The sequence below is a fragment of the Gavialis gangeticus genome, unplaced genomic scaffold (assembly GCF_001723915.1).
Source record: "Gavialis gangeticus isolate Ggan-Ray unplaced genomic scaffold, GavGan_comp1, whole genome shotgun sequence".
Lineage (NCBI taxonomy): Eukaryota > Metazoa > Chordata > Crocodylia > Gavialidae > Gavialis > Gavialis gangeticus.
The window spans coordinates 149705484-149727870 of record NW_017729022.1 but is presented as its reverse complement, the minus strand read 5'-3'; the positions used below and the strand labels follow the sequence as shown (position 1 = coordinate 149727870).

The 22387-nt window shown below is 43.1% G+C and overlaps 1 protein-coding gene across 1 annotated transcript in view; it reads left to right on the top strand.

Moving 5' to 3' along the window:
- The window catches only part of TTC7A (tetratricopeptide repeat domain 7A), a 280715-nt gene that overhangs the window by 85293 nt on the left and 173035 nt on the right, over positions 1–22387 (top strand). The window contains exon 10 of the mRNA XM_019516313.1: positions 12355–12459. Coding sequence (XP_019371858.1) covers positions 12355–12459 — 105 coding nt within the window. The remainder of the gene's footprint in view (positions 1–12354; positions 12460–22387) is intronic.

The window sequence follows — 22387 nt, the reverse complement described above, 5'->3', positions numbered from 1 at the left end:
GGAGTTTAGCTAGACCTGTTGATCTAGCCTGTTCTTAAAACCAGCCAATGAAGGGAAATTTTCGCTACACCTCTTGGTAATCTGTTTTAGTGGTTCACCACCTCATGAGATTATTTTTCCTGATATCCAATATAAATCTTCTTTCCTGAAAATTAAACTGATTTCTTTTTTCTTTTTAAACTAGTACTGTTACTTCACAGTAAGAGTATTTTTGGAACTGTAGCATTTTATTTTCTTGTGCATTAAATGTACTTCCACTATACAAGGAGCAAGAAAATATTAGATCAGCAACAAAGTATACAATTACATGAGCAGGAAAGGGCAGAAGGAATATTTAGTGGGATTCATTCATACGTCTCAATATCTGGGTGGGGTGAGAGAGGAAATTGAAAATCTTTCCTTGAGCTCTTAGTTGCAAATACGGAAATGATCACTGCAGTACATGAATTTATGAGCAAAATTTAAGCTGTTGGTCCAATCAATAAGCCCAGAGTCCTAGTCCTAGTATCCTGCACTGTCCACTAAAAGGTGCAAGTTTGGGGAAGTTTTTCAAAGGCACAAGTAGGAATTCAGTCCTTGGCTTCCATTGACTTCCATCTGTAGTTAGGTACCTGTCTCGTGTGCCTTTGCATTAATCGCCTTGATTTCCAGTCCTGTGCCTCTTGGGCTATTGACAGCTAAGAGGGCTGCAGGGGAGGAGTATAGTGACTTCTATCCATTACTATGACCTTCTGGCTCACTGAAGAGTGACCTTGAACATTATCTACTCAAGGGTATCAAAAAAACAGCAGATGAAAGGTGAAGGATAGAGACTTGAACATGGCCGCACAGAAGGTTTGCCCCCAAAGCTCCTGTAGGGTTCTCTCTCTACCCCAAATGTTGATGTTGCAGGATAAGAAAAGCTACATGATAAACAAGGTTCTGAATTTTTGCCATTAAACACTTAAGTGAAAGAGTCTGTCTTCTCCTTGTGTTATATATCTGTTTGTGTACTTCTCTTGCTATCCTTTAGATGTTGTATATTCAACATGTAAATTAAATACAAGGACCAACACAAGTCACACTCGTCTCTATACAAATATACTTGATGAAATGAAATAAAAGGCTATTTTATCCTGTTGCCTAGACTTTAAATATTTAGAAAGTAAAGTGGCCTGATCTTGCAAATTGATATAAGAGCTCTAAATACTCTGAGCCTTATATGGGACAGAGGGAATTCCCTTACCCAACAAGCCCATCTGTGCAGTATTCCATTTCTGGTCCCAAAGCATTCCCAGAGGATTCCTATCATATACTCTGCAATGCGTCATCTTGCTAATGGGAGATGTGGCATACATTTTTATACTGCTTTGCAGTTTGATAGGAGGACAGAGTTCATGTAAATGCAAGCACTCAAACATAGCAGGAAAGGGATGATGAGGAAACAGTGTGGTCTGTCTAGACCGCAGAATACACTTGAGCTTTTAAAGGCAAAGATCTCTTTTCACCTGTCTCTCGGCCACAACCAATTCCTGATCTCATTACCAAGAAATGAGATCCCACATCCTGAGGTGTAACTTTTCCTGCAGTACAGGGAATCAGATTCATAAATCATTGATGTGACAAGAAGCCTGATCATCAGACTGTTTTATTGACCTGTGAATCTTGAAATCTTTGTTTTTAAAATTTTTAATAGCCTCAAAATTTGTCCTTTGTAAAAGCAGTATAAAAAACTGTATAAAATTCCATTTGTCCCTTATGTTCATCCTATATTGTACCAGTATTGACTTGTATTTTGTATATACCTTTCCTTCAAGGGAAATTTGAGAGTCAATATTCTAACCACTTCCTCCAGCTGCTGGCCAGTAAATTAGCCACTGAAGTCTGTCATTTTTCACAGATGTGTCAGGACAGCAAGCTGTGCCCACTACTATATGAACACTTAAGGATCTGCACATTGTGAAGAAAAGGCACACTTGAACTAAGTCACAATACTATTTATAGGGTATCAACAGGAAGCAGATACATCAGTGGGCTTCTTGAAATGATTAAAGACATTGCTCAAAGAAGCTTAACCTTTTTAATTATACAGAGGACTTTAAACAGGAGAAATTATACAATAATAATGATATCATGTCATGTTTATAATGAAAAGATGTTCTTATTTTACTCCTAATGGTGTATGTGCAATGAAATATATGTTCCAAACAAAAGATATACCTTTTATTTTATTTGTAACAGCGAGGGGTCCTAGGGGTGGCCGTGATCTCCCCTAGCACCCCCTACCATGCCAAATTGGTGTTAAAGCACCCTCACATCTCGCCCACCACGTCTTTGATATTAACAATGTTTATGGGAGGCTGCCCTTAGTCTTCTCTGACACAGTGCCCTGATGTATCCCAGTCTCAGTTCCATCTTGGGTGACTCGGTGTACCTCAACCTTACGGGCTATGTGTGGCTCCAACCACCCCTGTACCATGCCCCAAGCCTCGCAGATGTACTGGACGTTGTTTAGTCAGTTTCCCTCTCCACGCCCCCACTGGCGCTCTCTGGCTTGTCTTGCAACTGCCCGCTCTGGGGCTTCTCACAACTGCCCGCTCTGGGGCTCAGGTGGTGTCGGCCTTACCTGGCCCCCTTCCAATCCTCTGCTCCCCTTCTCAGGGCTGGGGTCAGTGCACCCCTGAATGTTGTGCCCTCTCTGGCACCGGGGTCCCCACGCTACAGTGGAGCCTCTGTGAGGCCTCCTCCAACCCCTAATAGCCTCACCCAGTCCTCCAGTGTAACAACAACAAAAAAAACAATAACACAAGTCCCTGGGCTATAACACAAAGTTAAACCTCCTGGCTAAACATCCTCCAAACCACACCACCTCTCACCCGTGTAACTAGCGGCGGGTACCTTCAGGCAATACTCCTTTTTCCTATCTGCTGGCAGAAAGAGAGAGAGAGAGAGCACTCACAGCCTCCAGCCTGGGTCTTACAGTGGTCAGCCCTGCCCCTTCCTGTCAGCTGACTCACCAGGAGTGGGCCCTTAGCTCCTCCTGGTTGTCCCTAGCAACAAGCACCTGAGCCCATCCTACTGCTTTTCAAGTAGCAGGCACCTTAGTGCCCTGCTACATTATTGATAAAAATCCAGTGCAAAATTTACAATCCTGTTTATTCAAAAAACCTTTCTTTAAGTTCCACCTTTGTATCTGTCTGTCTTAACATTCCTCAAATGCCTATTGCTGTAGTGCATGCTGTCTGGGAAGGGCCTTTTGTGTTTAGCGCCATCTGGACAGTGGCTTCCAGTCAACATTACACCTGCTCTGGTATCCCCCTCCATCCTGGAGATGTTGTGTGTTGGAACTAGGGCTATGACACAATTTTAATGCTTCTTTATATTGTGCCTGTTGGTAACCTCCTTCAGAAACTAGAGATTGACCTCATGTAGTGGCTCCACATCTGTGTCCTTTATAAGAGATTGGGAGGCTGAGAGTGGCCATTGATTTGATATTCCTATCTGGCCATCGGGAGGAATTCTTAGGCTGCCTGATGCCTTGTTCTCAGGTTTGCACTGTAAGAGTGAAACTAGTTTATTAGGTTGAACAAAAGTTTCAAAGTGCAAGACTAAAATCTTTATCCAGGAACTGATATAGGGGGTCGGGGAGGTGGAAGGGGGGAAAAAAGGCCAGTTTTGGTGTATATGAGAAAAGGGGGGCTGTAGTTTGAAGTAGTCAGTTTCTCTTTCTGCCCCTCCTGAGCTAAGCAGCTTCTGACAGTGTGGGTGGGAATTTCTAGCATGCTGCACTCCTGTGAAATCTAGGCCACGTCTCTTTAGGTGCCTGAAGTTAGGCCAGAATTGTCAAGCTTGGATGCCTAGATGATTTATTATAGCACAAGGGATGTGAATATAGCCCTTGTGCCACCACAGGCATGTCACTGGTCTCAGACAGGCTGTCTTTCTGTTCCCTCTCTCATATTCACCACATTTTAGGGCATGGTCTCCCGTCAGGGACTGTGTTCCAAAGTCCTTGGAAGCAGAGGACATTGCATGCATCAGAACCAGGCTTCTTTTAACAAACCTACTGGTCTTCCGAGAAGATTTTTTGCCAGAAATTTATGGTAATTTATATTGATGGGGATGATGAAAAGAAAATGCCCAGGAAACACACCTGGCTTGAGCAGTAGAAAACGGTGCTATCCACAGTCTTCTAACTAAGCTCCTCCGGGTCACCTCGTTTTGGTACCAGTGAGTAGATTTCCGTGCGAGACACAGACGTAGTTATTCAGGGACATCTGTCAACTTGGTTATTTCTTTTGGTTTAAAAAACAACACAGATGCCTGTAATAACTACTCTAGGGGCTCTGATTAATCATTCATTAGTAATTAAGCTGACTTTTCTTGTGCCCGTAGAGGGCAGTGTGATGCTCCTGCTAGGAGTGAACATGTTCGCCTTTCCACTTTTGCCTTGGGGACGGATATAGGTAGGGTCTGTTTTAAATTGTGGTTCCAGCTTGTGGCGCAGCGGGTCCTTTAATCTTGGAGTTTCCCCTGCCCACCCCTGCCAGTGGGCCCCGTCAACTTCACTGCTTCTGATGGCCAGGAGGTGAAAACCATGGTTTTAAATATGGCATGGTTTTTGCCTCTCACCGCTTGCTGCTGACCAGATGGGAGGCAAAAAACATGGCATATTTAAAACCATGGTTTTCACCTCCTGGACATCAGGGGCAAGCAACGGGGCTACAGTCCCTCTGCCAGTCAGCAGCAAGGGAGGTGCAGGGGGAACTCCTGGATTAAAAGAGCTGCTGCACCCTGAGCTGGGCCTGCAATTTAAACAAGGCCCAGGGTATGTCATGTGATGAAGGAGAAAGCTCTGTGGCAGGCCCAAGGACAGCAGAGGAAGCATTTCCCAGGGAGGTCCGTGGTGCTGGAGACCAGTCCTGCAAGTGAACATAGCCAGGTAGTACAGTCTATAGGTCCTTATGCTTGGTGTGCCTAGAGTTCTTGCCTTCAAGCTCATGGTAATATCCAGGACACTACTGAACATTGACAGGGGACTAGTATTATAGCATTCAAAGCCAGGGCAAGAACTGCATTGCAGGAGCTTGGGACCATGTACATTATTCCTTCTCCCTGCCTCAGGATATACCTGAGGGATTCTGGTCAACATTGTCATATAAACAATACCGTGAGGAGGGGGGTGGGAATGAATTGGGACTTCAACTATGAAAGCAGTACCCCAGAGAACCAAGAGAATAAAGCACTTTTAACTACTGCAACTGCCCTTGCTCTTAGCCTTCCAGCATTTGTAAATGCATAAGAGACAGCAACGCTCTGCCACCTGCATTTTTTGTAAGCAACGTAATATTTCAGGGGGTTGCAGAGGCTGTATAAATAATAATCGTAACTAATTACATTCTTGTCAGCTCCTCAGTCGCTTGGCAGCTCTGCTTAGAGATTGAATCTAACAATTTCCAGAATCATTGTTGCTGTGTCACTGTTGAGCACTGATCAGCATTTGGCTGTAATGCGGAGCTGCTCAGTACTGCACTGTCTTCATTTAGAGTTTTTGTTTCAGCTGCTTTCCTTCAAGTTATTTTGTCCAGGGATATGCTGTTCACTGTGCTTTAATGAGGCATGTGTGAGTTATGGGTATTTAATGCTTTCAGCCAAATCAGTATTAAATATTAATTATTTACATTTCCATCCATGTTCTACCAGGAATGCTTTATTTTGATTTTAAAATGCTGCAACAAAAGCAGATCTCTTTAATAGAAGCTTAAAGTTTGACTCAGACATGCCTGTAATGTCCACATGAAGTTTTCCAGAAGGTTAGAATAAAACATATAAATATACCTGATACATAATTTGGCAGCAAGAGGAGATGAATTTTGTGATTTAGGTTGCTCCTTCTGTTGGTTTCCTTGCAAAAAGCTTAGGCTGGTTGCTAAGTAACCATCATTTTAAAAAAAAAAAAAAAGCACATTTGTCTTTGCACTGCAATCAGGAGCCTTGAGAGCAGCAAAGGCCTCAGTTGCCTCCTTAAATGGCATCGCTGGGGAATGAAAGTTTAAAATGTTGAACATGTATTGGTTAAAGATCCTTTGAGAAAAGCCAGCTGTATAGGAGACATTCAATAGTTTGGTTTCTTTTGGTGCAAAGGAAGGACAGGGTGCATGCTTGGAACGGGGGTGAAGACTGTACAGCAAACAGAAATTTCCAAAAATTCCTGAAAATTAAACACAGTGTAGAAGGGTTTCTTATACCAGTAATCTGACACTATGGTCAGATTTAGCTCTTTCTCTGACAGTGGTGTACATGACTTGTCACTACTAGCAGGAGCCGATTTATTATATTAATAGATCCCAGAAAGGGGCAAGGAGCTTGGCAGTTAGTGTAACAACAAATATTGAAGCTCCTTGCCTATAACTTTTTTGTTTTAATTAGCTAGGGCAAGAGGTGAGAGAAAAAAAATCTAACCCTGAGTTAAGAGTAAAAGTGAATGTAGTGGCCCACATACTTAAACAATATGAGGGTTAATAGAAGTCAGATGAAAAGTCCCAGTTAAATCAGCTGTGTGGGAGCTGTCACCTCATGATCCTGAGTGGTGCCATGAAAAGGTTTGTGTGGGAGAAGGGAGAGCGGGGAGGGGAAGAGGAAAAAGAATCACAACACCTTGGCTTTCATGCTTTGGAAGAGGTCATCCCTGGGGAATCCCAGATGGAAAGGTTGGAGGCTTGCAGAGAGTTCTGGGGTCCTGGCACAGAAAAGAGAGAACCACTGAGGCTGGTCCTTTTTTTTTCCCCGCCCCCCCCAAGTGCAGGGCAGCCTCCAATGAATGTGAGCAAAATCAAAGGTCTGTTGATCAGACAGAGCTCTACTTCAATTACAGCAGTGGGGCTGGACCTTTTTAGACTCAAGGCACCCCTCCATATCTCTTGTGACTTGAGAGGCTCCCAACTTCCAGAACTAATTTATATATAATGGTGCTTACCTCCTTACACAAGGGCCGGGTAGTAGGGATGAGAGCTTGTCCAGGTGGGAACAAGCCTGAGCCTGGCTTATCTTCTTGGCTTCTTTGCTTATCTCCTTATACTTCACAACACCCTTCAAAAGATCTGGCAGCACCTCAGGGTGCCTTGGCACCCTGGTTGAGAATCACTTAATTTGAGGTATCTGCCTTCCTGAAGTGAAAATGACATGAAGCCCTAGCATCCTGCTTGACTTTTTACAAATCCCAGATGGGCATGTGTTAGTAGTAAGCCATGATACCATCTGTTTCCAACTGGCCTGTTCTCCCAGACAAAGTTCTGTCCACAGAGATCTGTGTATTGCTTTAGACTAGATTTACTGTAACTTACTGTAGCTGGGCATGTAGGTAGAAGCTACTCAGTGGCTGCACTTGGTAAAAAAGATGATTTCCCATGTCTTCGTGTGGACTGTCTGCCTTGAGCTGTGCCCTGCTCCCTTCATTGTGTTCATTTCCACTGTCAACTCAGAGGCTCAATATTGAACTTCAGAGCCATCATTAACAGGTCAGGACCCAAGACATCTCAGTTATGGGATTTTCAGCCATGACTCACCAAGAGAGGTGTGTACTTCTTGTGGCATGCAGTTTACAAGAACCAGGAAGTGGCAGGTGATGGCTAGAAATAAAGGCTTCTCAGTTGAGGCAATTCAACTGTGGAAGAAACTATGACAAGGGTTCTGACCTGAGTCAAAGGCCCAAGTCTTTGGGGCATTTATACACATACTTTTATCTGCTCCAGTGCTCCAGAAATCCAGTGTGTTGGAGCAGACTCAGTTAATCGAGTCTGGCAAGCACACAAACTGACTCACCTGACACTGCATCACATACATTTGTATAAAAAGCAAAATGGACGTCGGCATGCAGAAAATGGTGGTGGTGCACTTTTGAATTAAAACTCCCTCGATGCGTTTTAGTTCAGAAGCACACTGCCGCCATTTTCTCAGCACTGATGCACATTTCACCATTTTTACAAATGTATGTGACGCAGTGCCAGGTGCTTTTAAAAGCGCTCGGTGCTGTGGCACATATGTGTGTACAAATGCCCTTTGAGAGCATACTGTGAAACCTACCTTTTTGATAAACCATTCCCCACCATGACTGGGATGTTTAAATTTTTTTTTTTTTTTTTTTGGTTTTTAAAGGACACCTTTAAAACATGGTTGAAAGAATAGCAAATGCGTTATTGAAATCAAATGTTGCAGCTCCTGCTGCAAAAAAAAATTGCTGGGTAAAATTTAATGTTTAGATACTCCTGCTGGTTATTGTTCATGGTTTCATTATCCTCTAAATGTTTAGTGATTTTTTTTTTTTTTTTTTTCCCCTTGACTGTTTGTTCCATTATTTTGTTAGAGATGGAAATAGAAGGACTAGGAAAGATTGCTCTGAAGAAAACACTGAAGTGAGCCAAACAACAATGGCATTTAGTTAGAAGCATCTATTTAGTTGCATAGAACTGAAGGAATTCATTTTAATTAATGGAAGAATTCTCTTCAGGGCACTCTTAGAAAAGTAACCAAGAAAATACAGTTGTAAATTATTTCCCATTCTCTGTTATTCACATGGAAGTTTTTGAAGGGCATGCTTATGCCTCCTTTCTGTAGTTAGAAAATAGGTTTTCTTGCCATTTAGGTAAAAATAACTTGAGATGACTTTCTTTTTTAAATTTTAAAGTCCCCTGCAGGATTCAAATCTGGCATAGCTTTAATCAGAAGGGGAAAATGGTATGACTTTTCCCCCACATTTCTATACATCACATACCTACTTTCTATTTATTTACACTTCCAAAAATGAAGTAGAAAGACCCTTTCAAATATATATATTGAAAACAGTTGTTAGTTTTCTTAATTATTTCTTCATGTTACTTTACTGGATCTGTGAGTAAGAGTTTCTTGTCAAAAGCAAACAGAACATTTTATTATTATCTTTGATAGAGAAAATCTTGCATTTCAGGAGACTGAGATATAGAAAACTGTCTCAGTAAATAGATTTCTGCAGATGTTGGACTTAAGCATAGAATAGTGATGTGCCAAATGATGCCTCTATTCTTCCTTGGCTTCATGTTCCAAGAACTACATACCAAGTTGATTGCAATTAGTAGAACTTTAGGGGTGAAAAACCGTGGAGCTGATCAACGTAAGGTAAAATAACTAGATGGATCTTAACCATGGGTTACAGGTCTTAGAATTTCTGTCTTTAATTGGTTAGAATTTCAATTAGACACTGGCTTTCAGTCATTTCTGTTGTCTGACACTGTGTTGCCAGAGAGAAAAAATAATTCTGAGATTCACACTCATCACGGCATAGAGGAGGAGCACAGTCATGACCTCCGTAGATCTGTTGGTGGCTTTCAGGTTAAGATGAAGAACTTGCACACCAGTCACCTCACAATCTTAGTTCTGACCCATGAGATGTAGCTGTCAGCAGATGCATAATTTTGCCTTCCTAGTAACACCAACACCATTAAAAAGAGACTTTCAACTAGAGCGGGGCAATAAAATTTTGGGACCATATATGGATCCTTTATTTTCCAGAGTCCTTGGCAGCTTTATTTGGTGTACTGGTAGAACTCCAGCAATTAAAATACCATAACTGAACCTTTCCCCTTCTCCGTCCTCTCCTTCCCCCTCCCCATCTGCATTTGAATGTCAGCCCCTCCAAAGTTCAGGAACATATGGATGGAGAGTTTGGGTTCAGGCTCTTTGCCATGTTCAATATGTACATCATTAATACATCTAATTATAATGGTCTTGCAGAAAATCTTGCAAACCCTGCACTTGGCTGACTAGTTCACCCACATTCTCACCAAAGAATACAAACATTTTAATTATTAGATTATTTCAATATTACGCAAACACTCCTTTGTATCTAATATTACTGCTGAGCAATGACTCTCTGTGTGAACAAGTTTTTTTTCACCATCTGTTAATTCATTTGTGTCTGTAAAGCACCTTGATGTCAAATACTTCATTCCTATCTGTCGAAAGTAAGGTCACCCCTGGGAGATGGATATTCTTTCTATTGCCTTTCCCTGACAAACTTTTATGCTACATATAATACTGCTGAATAAGCTCTCGGGGTGAAATTATATAGATCTTTTGCATTTTTAAGTGCACTTGGAGGAGAGAGGTTTCACACCTTACTCTTTCTAAATATGCACTTGGCTAAATACTCACTTAGGTCACATGCATAGCTTCAATTTTTAAAAACCTGTTTCGAACAACAATCTGCTGTGATTTGGATGCGGTTCAGAAACTACAGCATTCACTTTTTCAATTAATGTTTAAAATGCTCATGAGAGGATGTAATAAATTGACTTTGTTTACCAGATACTTATAATTGATGTTAGAGACACTCCTCCACATTCCAATAAGTTCTGTTTATGCTCCACTTAATGAATAGATTCTAGCCAGAGCTGACCTCTGAGGAATTTTCCTTGTACCATCTGAGGGCGATCTGGTTCCTCCACCAATAGCCAGTCTTACTCAACAGGTGCAATGGAGGTGTGGAGGGATCAGAAGTTAATAGGGAACGTGATGGAAAAGAAGTCAGCTTTGCCTATCTTTCATTCATGCAAGTCCCTGAAGGATCTCATCCTTAGGATCTGCCAGGGATGACAGGTGCTGGATCCCAGAATGCGAAGTAGTTGCTAGGAGTATTCACTGCTTCTGCATCCAAGCTGTTTGCACAGAGTTGAGGATCCACCTCATTAGGTTGCATTCATTGGTAACTCTTCCAAAGAAAACCAGTATCCTAATGGACCATGCAGCCCCTGAGAAACCTGGACCAGACAGACTCTTACATGTTGAAATAGCAAGGGCTGGGGACATGTCTCAAATGCTAGGACTGGAGAGATTATGCCATACTGTGCTAGAATCTCTGCTTCTGTCTTATAATGCTGCTCTCATAGGAGTACGGGCCACAGGAAGGGGAGTGCACCAAGGCATGGCCTCTTTTGCCAAAACTTTGAGTTTAGTCTGGGAGGCGGTAGGGGAGTGAGCAAAAGCATCTGAATCGTGCATTACAGTTAGAGACATGTGATAGGAGTAGAGGATGCCTTTGAAACCCAAGCACTGTTGCTTCTAAGCAAGCCAAAAATGGAAACAAAAAAGTAAAACCAAGTTTAGAGGCATTTAGCTTTCTCTCTTTATAAAGGTACCAATGGTTTTAGTTACTGACATACATAATGACAAGGTTGCATTTCTTTCTGTTCTTCAAAGCTTAAATTTAACCAAATTTTTACTTTTTAAGAGGAGAGGTTAATGATCACAAACTAGGAATAGGAGCTGGAATTGTATTCTAACCCCAGCTCTGGCAGTGGCTGCCCTTCTAATTTTAAGCAAGCCACTTAATCTTGGTTTTTTCATTTGTGAAATGTGTGTGTGGGTTGGTGGGGAGAAGGAAGAACTAATAATAATATGTTGTTGTTCTACTGCACAACAGGTAGATGGTGGAGGTGGGTGGTATTAGAACTGCACAACTGTGTCATAAGCCCTATACAGTGAATGGAGACTCCCCTCCCGACAGAGTGGTAGGGACCTGTGCTTTAAAAGAGGAGGATTTTGGTACTGTCACCAGAGGTGCTGGAACATCTCTAGGTGGCTGGGGGTGTGTTATAACACTTACCCACCCATAGATAACTATGAAGATTACTGCAGGCTGGTAAAGTATGTGAAAGATGAAAAGGGCTATGTTAAATGTTAGCTTCATGTAATTCGTCACTTGTAATGTGATCCTGGAGGGAGAGGAAGAGCTTTCCTGACAATGCACACTGGTCCGAGCACCTTCAGGAAAGTTCCTTTTCTCTTCTCTGCTGAATAGTGCACTGCACTGCAGTTGTCATCTCTGCTTCTCTGCACTGTGGGCTCGGGCTGTATTCACATTTGCTATGGAACTGGAGGGAACAATCTGCAAAACAGAACGCAGACTGATTTAGATGCACAAGCATCTGTGTGATTCATACGCGGCTCCTCTCGATTTAATTAGCTGGAGGGGAGGTTCCCCCCTCCCCCATGATTTTTCAAGTTTACTAGAAGGTGATACTGTAGTCAGTGGGAATTATTGCAAGGTACAAGATGAACAATAGAATTTAAATAACCTTATCTTTTGACTTGCAGGGAAAACTGTTCTTTATAACTCATGCAGATGGGACTGTCTTTGACATTTTGAAAATATTTCCTTTGAGGGGGGTGTTGGGGGGTGTCATTCACTTGTTGCTCACTCGTGTGTTTACCAAGTCATCTTATTGTTATGTACATGTCAGTGAAATGCCTTGTCTGTGTTCTACACCCACACCATCTAATCAGCCCCTCTTTGTTTTTTTTTTCTTTCCCCTCAACCCTCCCCCAACTCTCCATCATCCCCAGTCGGCACATGCTGTGTCAGTGCTCAAAGAGTGTGCAAAGCTGCATCCTGCAGATCCCACTGTTCCTCTCCTGGCTGCCAAGGTCTGCATTGGGCCACTGCACTGGGTAAGCGAGCTGATGCAATGCTTCTTACATAATGTATTAGGTGCCGCAGTGACAGTGCCATAGTGCAGTAAAAAAAAGAAGAAGAAAAAAAAAAGCAAGCCTGTAAAAATATATATCAGCAGTGAAATTTTGTAGTAGGTCATTGAAGTAAGATTAACTGGCACGTTAGGGCAAAGGAAAAACACAAGATGATCAGGAATAGTTTCCCTGAGCAGGCTGTGGCTATTTGTTCAAGTTAATGTCCAGAATAGAATTGCAATAATTAACATTGTTGAGTAATAGCTGTGATGGTGGCTGAGTGAACCTAGTCACTAGTCTGTTAGGCAGTCGACTCAGCTGTGCTGGACAGCTCAGTCCTTTGTTCTTGATGTTGCTGTGTCAGGTTTTTTTATTCAGCTGTATTAATATGCACTCTAGCAACAGAGTAGAGGTGCGGGACAACACCCGAGAAATTCTGATTATGCTAAAGAGCAGAAACATCTGTCAGCCATTTGCTGCTTGGGTTAGTTAATTGAATGACAACCTGCTGTTTTCACCTCTGTCTTCATCACAAAAGTGTCCCTGCAGTTAATAAAGGATTATGGTAGAGAACAGAAGTAAAACAAAAGAGGCAAAAGGCATGGAAGAAAATCTTAAAGGAATATGCTTAGGTTACGTGGAAAAAACTATTGCTTTTTCAAGCTGAGAGCCAGGTCCTCAGCTGCTGCAAATTAGCAGAATTCAGTGGAAGTTGTTGGAACAGCAGCAATTTACACCAGCTGAGCATCTGACTGGGCATGTTTTTTGAATGCAGTTGCACTCCCCAAATACACAGTGATGTAATGGTAGGCATTTGACATGAACTGACAAAAGGCAGGAACATATCTGCTGTAGAGATGCTCCCTCACAGTCAGGATTGAGACCCCTGGGGGGATGCAGTGGGAAGGAAGCCTCCATTGCTTCTGACCATGCTGTATATATTCAGTAGACAGAGGGCTCGGCTCTCTGAAGGTGCCAGTCTAAAACCTTTCCTAAGCACTGAAATTTAGGTATGCGCTTTTTTTTTTTTTTTTAAATTCAAAAATAGATTATCTAATGCTTAGAATTAAACTCACAGCGCAAGCCAGGTAGTGTTATGTTGAACATTCTGGTTAATCTTTCTCTTTCAAATTAAATTTAAATTCACTCCTCAACTAAAGCCTCCCTAGGTTGTGAATATAGTCAGAAAATTCCATCTGCCTAGTCTTGGAATCTAGGGCACTGGTTCTGTGAACAGCATGGTTTGGGCAGACCCAGCATTCATGATGAGCCCCACTGAACTGAATGGAAGCTCAGAGAGCTGCCCTCCCGCTTCTGGTGGGACCAAAACCTTTAATGAAGCCACCTAACCCATCATTTCAAATCTCTGAGGTATGACAGATTTACCCATTATATAGAAAACTGACTTGTGGTTTCAGCCTCACTACCGATACTTAATTTCTTCTGTCTTTCTGATTCATAAACACTGACCTGCCTCTTGCCACAATGCTATTTTCTGTTTTCTGTCTATCATAAATTTCACAAACAGACCACCACCATGTAACATAAGATACTTAAGAAACAATCCATTGCCCTTTCCTAAACCCCAGGTTTGCATTAAGGAATGCAGCTTATTTTTTCAGTTACTTGCTATGCATGTGGTATCTTGCTGCAACCAGCTTGTTGCCGTAACTGAAATAGTGAATGCATCTTTTAAGTCATATTACTAAAGGTAAAATCATGGTGGCAAGCTTATGTTTACTGTGGTCATTGAAGCTTTAATCAAGGTCCCTGCCACTGAAATAAAATCAGCCATTGCCATCTGTTAAGGTGAAAGGACTAGGCTTGTATATTGTGAGAAGAGGGTGGGAAGAGAATTCTTCTGCCTCTTGCACATTGTGCTACTGGCTACCTCATAGCTCAGTATTTTTCATTACTTTCTCTCCCTGAATATTAACAGCTGAACTTCAAGGAGTAACCTTTGACTTTGTGCCCAGAGGCCATTGTGGATGAACAGCTGTGCATGCAGTTCTTAGCACAAATTATACCATTTGCATTCCTAGCCACCTGATTTGTGCTGGTGATCAGGGGCTTAGAGTTTTAGTCACCTCTCTTACTCCCACAGTTAATTATACCTGCAGTTTTGCACTAACAGGTAATTACAAGTACACAATCAGAAGGCTGTTTGAAGTCCATTAATCCCCCCCCCCACACACACACACCCTAACAGTATAGTCCTTAGCATTAGGCTGAAAGAAACTTCTGTGATTTACAGTTTATTTGTATTACCATAGCCCTTAGGGAAGGGGACAGAAAGTAGTCAGGGAGAAGTAATGGGCAAAACCAAGGCACAGCTAAAAGATGAAGACTAATATGTTGTCACTATAGCAAGAGGGGACACTGGGAGATATTTTGATTCAGTGCTGGATCTAATAAAGAACTCTAGGTGCCTACATGCTAGGCACTGCAGTGCCTGAATTTTAGGTATGTGGCCTACAGATTAGAATCTGAAATGAAGAGAGAAGTGGCTAAGCTCCCTTGACAGACTGTGGGGGAGAAGCATCTCAGAGGGGCAGTTCAAAACACCAAGGCTGCTGACAGACATAACAAAAAAAAAAAGAAAAGCAAACGCACTTTACCAAAAGAGGCAGCTCAAGTTCAACCTGTCTCTGCAGCTTCTGTATAGATCGCTCTCTTCAGTGAGCATTTTTTGACTAGAAAGCCCCACATTGAAGTGCCCAGTCTCTGCAGACATTGGACAAGCTGGGTCAAACTAACACGATGCCTCTTTTGGGCATGTGCTGGGCTTGGTGTGGGGGCACACTGAGTTTAAAGTAAAGCACTTTTTTTAATGTATCTGTAAGTAGCTATTAAGCACAGGCTTAATGCCATCTGGACTCCTGAATTTCCCTCTCAGTTGCTTAGGCACCCGACCCTTGGTTCTGAAGGTGAAACATCTGTCCACTGGAGATGGAGTCTGGAACTAATCCTGAAGAGAGGCACCTATGCATGTTTTCTTGAACTGATCAGGACTTGCTCTTTTTAAAATGGTGCATGCCTTTGGTGTAATAGTAAAATGGTTAAAGCACCTGCTAGGAAGTGGGATACTTGGCTACTAAGCCATCCTCAACCTGAGCGAGGTTCAAACTGCATATCACATAATCAGGAAGCAGTAGGCTGTGCTTGGACGTGGATACTTCCATCCCTGCTGTTGAAGCTGAGCCACTGAGTAGAAAGAAATAGAGCCAGAAGAAGAGCAAGCAAGCTGACCCTGTTATCTAGGTTAGGGCACTCAGAGTAAGGAATCCCACATTTGTTTTTTTGCTTTGAGCATTATTTTAGTTTACCCAGTGATTCTGATATAAAAGATACAACTATTCCAGGAAGCAGAGACCACAGTCCAGGATGCCCTTCCAGCCAGCTGCATGCCGCTTTTCCTGTCCGGTGCTGACCCGGCTGGGTCCGTCCCATCTGGAGCAGCATGCGGCCGAAGCCGGCTTCCCACAAGCTGCTGGAGACAGGAGGAGCCCGTCTGGGTCTGCACCAGCCAGCAGAAGCGGCAGCGGAGCTGTGCGCCGCTCGGGCCAGGATGAGCCCAGCCAGAGCAGCAGGGGCTCAACTGCATTTTCCCCGTACCTGCGCCGGTCAGTCCCAAGTGGCACTTGGTTCTGCTGCCGCTTCTGCTGACTGGTGCCAACCTGGCTGGCCTCCTCCCATCCCCAGCAGCATGTGGGAAGCCAGCACTTGGGGGCCTTGGCAGGCAGGGTCCTGGTGTGACCTCTGCGGGGCGAGGCAGCGGGAATCGGTGTCTGCCGGACCCCGTGCTCCGGGCTCGCAGCACTGAGGCCACGGAGGCTGTGTGCGCGGGTGGCTGGGCACCATGGTGAGCGGGGCCATGATGGCGGGCGGGCGAGGGGCTGCAGCGCAGTGGCTGTCTCGCTCCAGCCCCCCTCAGGCAGCGCTGGCTCGTGGGGCTACATTGCTTGAGGGATGGAGATGTGGAGCTATTTATTTCTCCCCTTCTGCCTCCAGCCAGCTACTGCCCCAGAGACTGAATGGATCCCTCCTGCCCCTGCCCACCGCCAGCTACCATGAACCTTGCAGTAACAGGCAGGTGCAGTGGGGCTACACAGGGTCTCTCTGGCCCAGGACAGAGGGTGTTTGAATATGGCTCACCAGCCCACTGGGTGATGATAAATTCACGATCCAGCCCCACATTCAAAAAGGTTGGATACCTCTGCTTTAATCACTGGCCAGGGTGTTCAAATCTCACCCTGTGGCCCTGGGCGGATGACAGGGAGAGCAGGTAGATAGCCAGAGAGCGTTCTCCTGTGCGTTCAGACATCCCCAGAGCTGGAATCCCTGTGTGCCTCTCCATCTCTGGGATCCTGGTTCTGGCAAGTGGTGTTCAGCTATTCCCACAATCTCTAGAATCCAAGAGGCATGCAAGAAATTGTTCTCTCCAGCCCCAGAACTTGGAGATTTGGAGGCTGAGCACGTAAGAGAACACATTGGCTGTCTTCCCTGAAATAGAGGGGGAGTAGAGCCACAGGACTGAGCAAACCCCTGTTACACCCCTTCACTGGAGAGTACACCACTACAAGTAGTCATAGCAATTTTGAAGTGCTCCATTTTTGGAAGGAGGGGAAGGGGAAATGTTGATGGGCTGTGTGTCTGCTTATGGCCCAAACTGTGCTGAGTTTGAAGCACTCCAAATTGTCCTTCAAGTGTCTGGATTGCTCTTTGGATTGTAGTTTTAAACAGATGTGCCTAAAAGTTCAACTCTACCTTGTTTTAGATGCCCAGGTTTTTGTTGCTTTTTTTCCCTTTGAACTGAGACTTGCATCACAAGTCTCTGCCTGGCTTGCCCCTGGGTCAGTCCAGCTGAACATGGCTCCATACTTGTCTCGTATTGTAACATGGAATTTACTCCTAAATGAATGTAAATTGAAGAGGAGGGGCAGGTAATGTGAACTTAAGAGTAATCGTGCTTGTTGTTCCACTGATCAGATACCTTTTTCTGTATCCCAATTTAATTGCCTATCCAAAATCCATTAAAATCCATGGGAGTCTTTCCATTGGCTTTCAGTGCCTTTGGATTAGTCTGTCTCAAGCCCATCTGTTGAATTATCATGGAAATGTCAGTTCTCGTTGAACTACAGTATGATTCCTTGAGGGCTCAGCTCTGCTACCATTTTTACACTGAGTAGTACTTTACTATGCAAGTATTCCCTCTGAGAAACATAATACTTATTCTCCTTTCAAGCATGGGGCCAGAGTCCACTCTGAGAGTGAAGTCAGTACATTGTAGGGGAAAGAAACTGGGCGAAAACTGTTAGTCATTTTAAAACTACAGAAATGGAGAAAAACATCTATCTTGCACAGTTCCTATCTTTTATTAGCCGAAGTAGGTTGCCAGTAAACTTCAAAATCTTCCTGCCTTGGGAGAGCTGTTTCCCTAAATGTCATAATTACTGTAATTATGTGCATTCCAATTACATGGTAACATAATCAGAAGTGAATCATACTGAACCAAAGTTGAATGAGTGGGAGAAGCAAAGATCAATGGCAATGTAAATAGAAAGCAGAATATATGTTTAATTGAACAGTCTAATGGAAAAATATTAACAGTTACAAATATTAATGTACACCTTGGTTTTCAGGAAGTGTAAAATGTGATTACTTTCTGACTTGTTGGAAATGTTTGTACTGTGTTGCTAGTTGGATTGCAGGATACATTCAGATATTTGATTACTGGTTAGTCAGGAAAAGGTGAAAGCAAAATATCATTTATATAAATGGAAAAAGCTAACTGGTGTTTCTTTCACTAGTTTACCTCATGCTTTAAGTACAGTACTACACATGTTTAGCTTAGTATCCAAGGGAAAACAGTACTTCAATCTTATTTTTATTGTTAGTAACAGAAATAATTTTAATGTCCGTTATTTTCCTGGATAATTCTGATGTTTTGTGACAGTTTCTTTGCTGATAAATCAAGCCATCATTTAACTTATGCCTAGTTTTGTATACACACTTCAAAAACAGAAATAAGTATTAATTGAATGTGCCAAAGTCATCCTGCACATCCAGAATGCCTATAATGTGCTATAAAATAATCTCTGATGCAAAGTGAAGTGAAATAAAAATGCAAATCAATATGTACAGAGCTGGCTCCTGCAAAAGAGTTGAATGCCTTTAGCTTCCAATGAAAATAATGGCCGGATCCTTAGCTGAAGTAAACTGACTCAGTTCCATTGACTTCAGGTGCTTGTTCTCATTTACAGCCACTTGTGGTGTAGCTCTCAAAGAGTAACTCTCAGGATTGGACCCACGATAAACTGCAGAGTAGGGTCAGCAAAGTCCTGTTCAAACTGTAGTGGTTTTCCTAGGTTTAAAAAAAAAAAGTGTGGAGTGAACAGCAGATCAATACTTCATTAGTTGAAGGGCTTATACCAGCTGTCTCATGGGATCAGAAAAGTGCTGGAACTTGTTCATCTGTACAGATCACTGTCACCCCTCCAGAGACACTGTGGAGCCTATAGTTAATAGTGCCCATGAGATTTAAAAGTTTTCTGAGACAAACCAGAACTTTCATTTTATACCATGTCCTGGGTCTATAGTTCGTTTAAAATGGTTTAGTTCAAGATTATTTAAAGACCCATTCTAACAGAGCAGCAGACATACTTTACTAAACCAATTATCTTTTTTTTTTTTTAACACAGTAGTTTTCCCCATCCAGTATGGATGTAGGAAAACCATTTTATCCAGGAGTCATCTCCGTAGTGAGTGAGAACAGAGCCCGGTGATATCTAGTCAAACATCTTTAAGCCATCCAGAAAGCGCTCTCAGATTGAATGGTCTCAGATGGTCAGGGCATTGTTCTTAGTTTTCATTGGAAAGTTTACAACCTGTAGCACAGTGCCCAGACATGGGTCCACTGTGAGTTTCAAAGAAAGAATGCCACTGCCTAAAACACCAGTGCCATTTCCTGCTGTACCCACCGTTGTTTGTGCACACCCAATTTTCCTGGTACGGCCCAGTGCTGACTTTGCTGAGTTCTGTCCAGTGTGCAGATTCCTATGGAATTGCATTCCAAGTCATTGCTATGCTTAGTAACAGTAATCCAATATTTTAATGTTAGCAGTGCCCAAAGACCCCATTACATTAGAGCCCAGTGGTGCAAATACAGGAAGTAAAGCCTGTGGTTACAGGTCTGCTGGACATCTTGGAGCCCCAGACCTCCCTATTTATTAGCCTTGCTGAGGGTCTTGCTTCTAGTAGGAGCATTGTGCCATTGATGCCAGTGATGTCTTGCCAAACATCTTTCAGCTACCCAGAAAGGCGATCAGTCTGGAGAATAAACGCACAAAGCCAAATGGAGCATAGTCATACACTTAACCTTAATATGAAAAGACTATTGAGAATCAGGAGGGTCTAGACTTGGGGTGGGAGATTTTGCTTCTGTTCCTAGTTTTGCTGTTGACCCGTTTGTATAACCTTTTGGCCGATCAGTTAATTTCTCAGAGAATCCTTCTTTGTACACCTTTTGTGTTGTATCTTGTCTGTTTAGTCAATGAATTTTTACTGTGTGTATGTGCAATACCCAGCACAAAAGAGTCCCGAAACTAGTTAGGGCCTTTAGGTTGCTACTATGAGGTAGATTGTGTTAGAAGATCTTCTGTAGAAAACACTGTGCCATCTCTATTGCTGTATACTACCTAAAGGACACTGATGCCAACTTGGCTTGTTAAGGAGAGGCAGTCCGTGCTGTGGGTGCAATCTGTGGTTAAAGAAGTTTCAGAAATCCCTCTGTCCTCTAAAGGATGATCCCGCTCATGCCACACCTGTTCATACTGGGGGAATTCCAAGGTCTTTTCATGTCAGGGATGACTAGGAATGCTGGTTTCCACATGCCTAGTAAATAAACAGCCAGTGCTACAGAAGTGGAAGGCATTAGCATCCTCATGCACAGAAGGCTGGACAGAGCCTGGCTGGGTTATTTGGCAGCCTTAGAAAGGGTGGCGCATACCAGACTGAACAGACTCGAATAACTTGGAACCATAGGGCATTTATACACGTGCATTTTTCTGCTTTGACACGCCAGAGATCCGGCACGTTGGAGCAGACTCAGTTAATCAAGTCTGCTCTGCACACGAGCTGGCATGCCTGGCACTGCATCGTATACATGGCAAAATGTGCGTCAGCGCTGAGAAAATGGTGGCAGTGCACTTTTGAACTAAAACACCTTTGATGTGTTTTAGTTCAAAAGCACACTGCTGCCATTTTGTGTTGACGTGCATTTCGCCGACATGCATTTTGCCATTTATACAAATTTTTGTTCCAGAGCACTGGGTGCTTTTAAAAGTGCCTGGAGCTGCAGTGCAAGCATGTGTATAAATACCCATATAGTTTTTGTTTCTTGATATACGTAATCAGGGATCAGGTCTGTGTGCTGTAAACCTCTGTAGGCTGCATCCACTTTGCTTCCAGGCCACCTCTCCTGTTATTCTCTTCTTTTTCCCTGCAGTTTCTTTTGTTCCCTTTTTGGGATGGGCCACCCTTTCTTACTTGGACTGAATATCCAAGAATATGTGTATCCTTACCTAAAAGCCAATGCAGAAATTAAAAGAAAACTTTTTGTATTTAAAGACGCAACAAGGGTGATACTGTTTGCAATGCCCTGTCCATCAGCTCAGCATATAGGCTGTGTAGTTTGATAGGTAGCTTATTTGCATGTCTACAGGCGCATCTCATTTCAATGAGGTCCAGTCATTTCCCATTTTAGTAGACTCCCCTCATGTCTGTTGCCCAGTCCAATGTAACTCTAGCTGCATTTTTGTCTTCCTTCTCTCTGTCTGATCCCTTAATTTAATGGTCTAGAGTTGCTGTCTTCCTATAGCTCTACATTTTGCTTGATTCTGCTTATTGTCCACTGTGCCAAATGGAGACTGGTGAGAGCAGGAGCTCCCGTTTATAAATCTGGAGAGTACCAATTCTACGTGGTGGGGATTCAACTTTTTGAAAAACAAGTTGAGCCAGTTGAAAATCAGCTGGGTGGCAGGAAGCCAAAGTAGAGCACCTGCTGTTCCCCTCTCCCTTGTCAGTGTGCCCATGGGCTTGGCTCACACATGCACCAAAAACTCCGGTCAAATAACATGTTTTGCTGAAACAGGCACTCTGTTTCAGGGAAAACATCTTTCAAGGTTACACCACTAACAACTGTTCTGTTTCTGTCAAAGATGATGGAGGGGTGATGGGAAGGAAAAAAGAAGGAAACAAACCCAGATTATTGTTATACAATCAGCAGCAATTTGGTAATATATTTCTCCCCAAATGCTGTGTGTGCTTCCTTCCAGTTCAGAGGAGGGCTTGGTTGCTCATCCAGAATCCCTCTGATAAATTATGCAGCTTGAGACTTGGCCTGCAAGTAGCACTTTTATATCTTTGTTCTCCCATCTCTGCATTTTTTGAGCTTCCTCCAGCTCAGAAACGTAGGTCCTGGGCTCTTCCCTACAGCCTGTAGTTCCACTGTCACCCTTCTCTGTTTCCTAGCCATCCTGATGCCAAAATATGAAAAGATATGGTTTTGGAGGGGGGGGAGAGGAAGAAGGTTCAGCTTTGAGTACTAGAACAAGACAGCTCTCAGGCTGAGTTTGTGTTTGCTCTTAGGAGCATGACAAAATAAGGAAATCAAAATCAAGCTGTTGCATGCAAGCTGATGCTGAAGGAGTTTTCATTTACCTCCACCAGATGTCATACCTATGTTTTAGTTTGCCCTCACCCAGAACATGCCCTTAGAGCTGGAGATCAGTCTTGTTTTGCTTTCTGTAATGCTGAAAATATGCTATGTGTTTAAGGGGGGGAAAAGCACAATTCCTGTCTGCTGAAGGGAGGCTTTCAGATCCCCTGCCTCTTGCCTGGCTGGTATTGG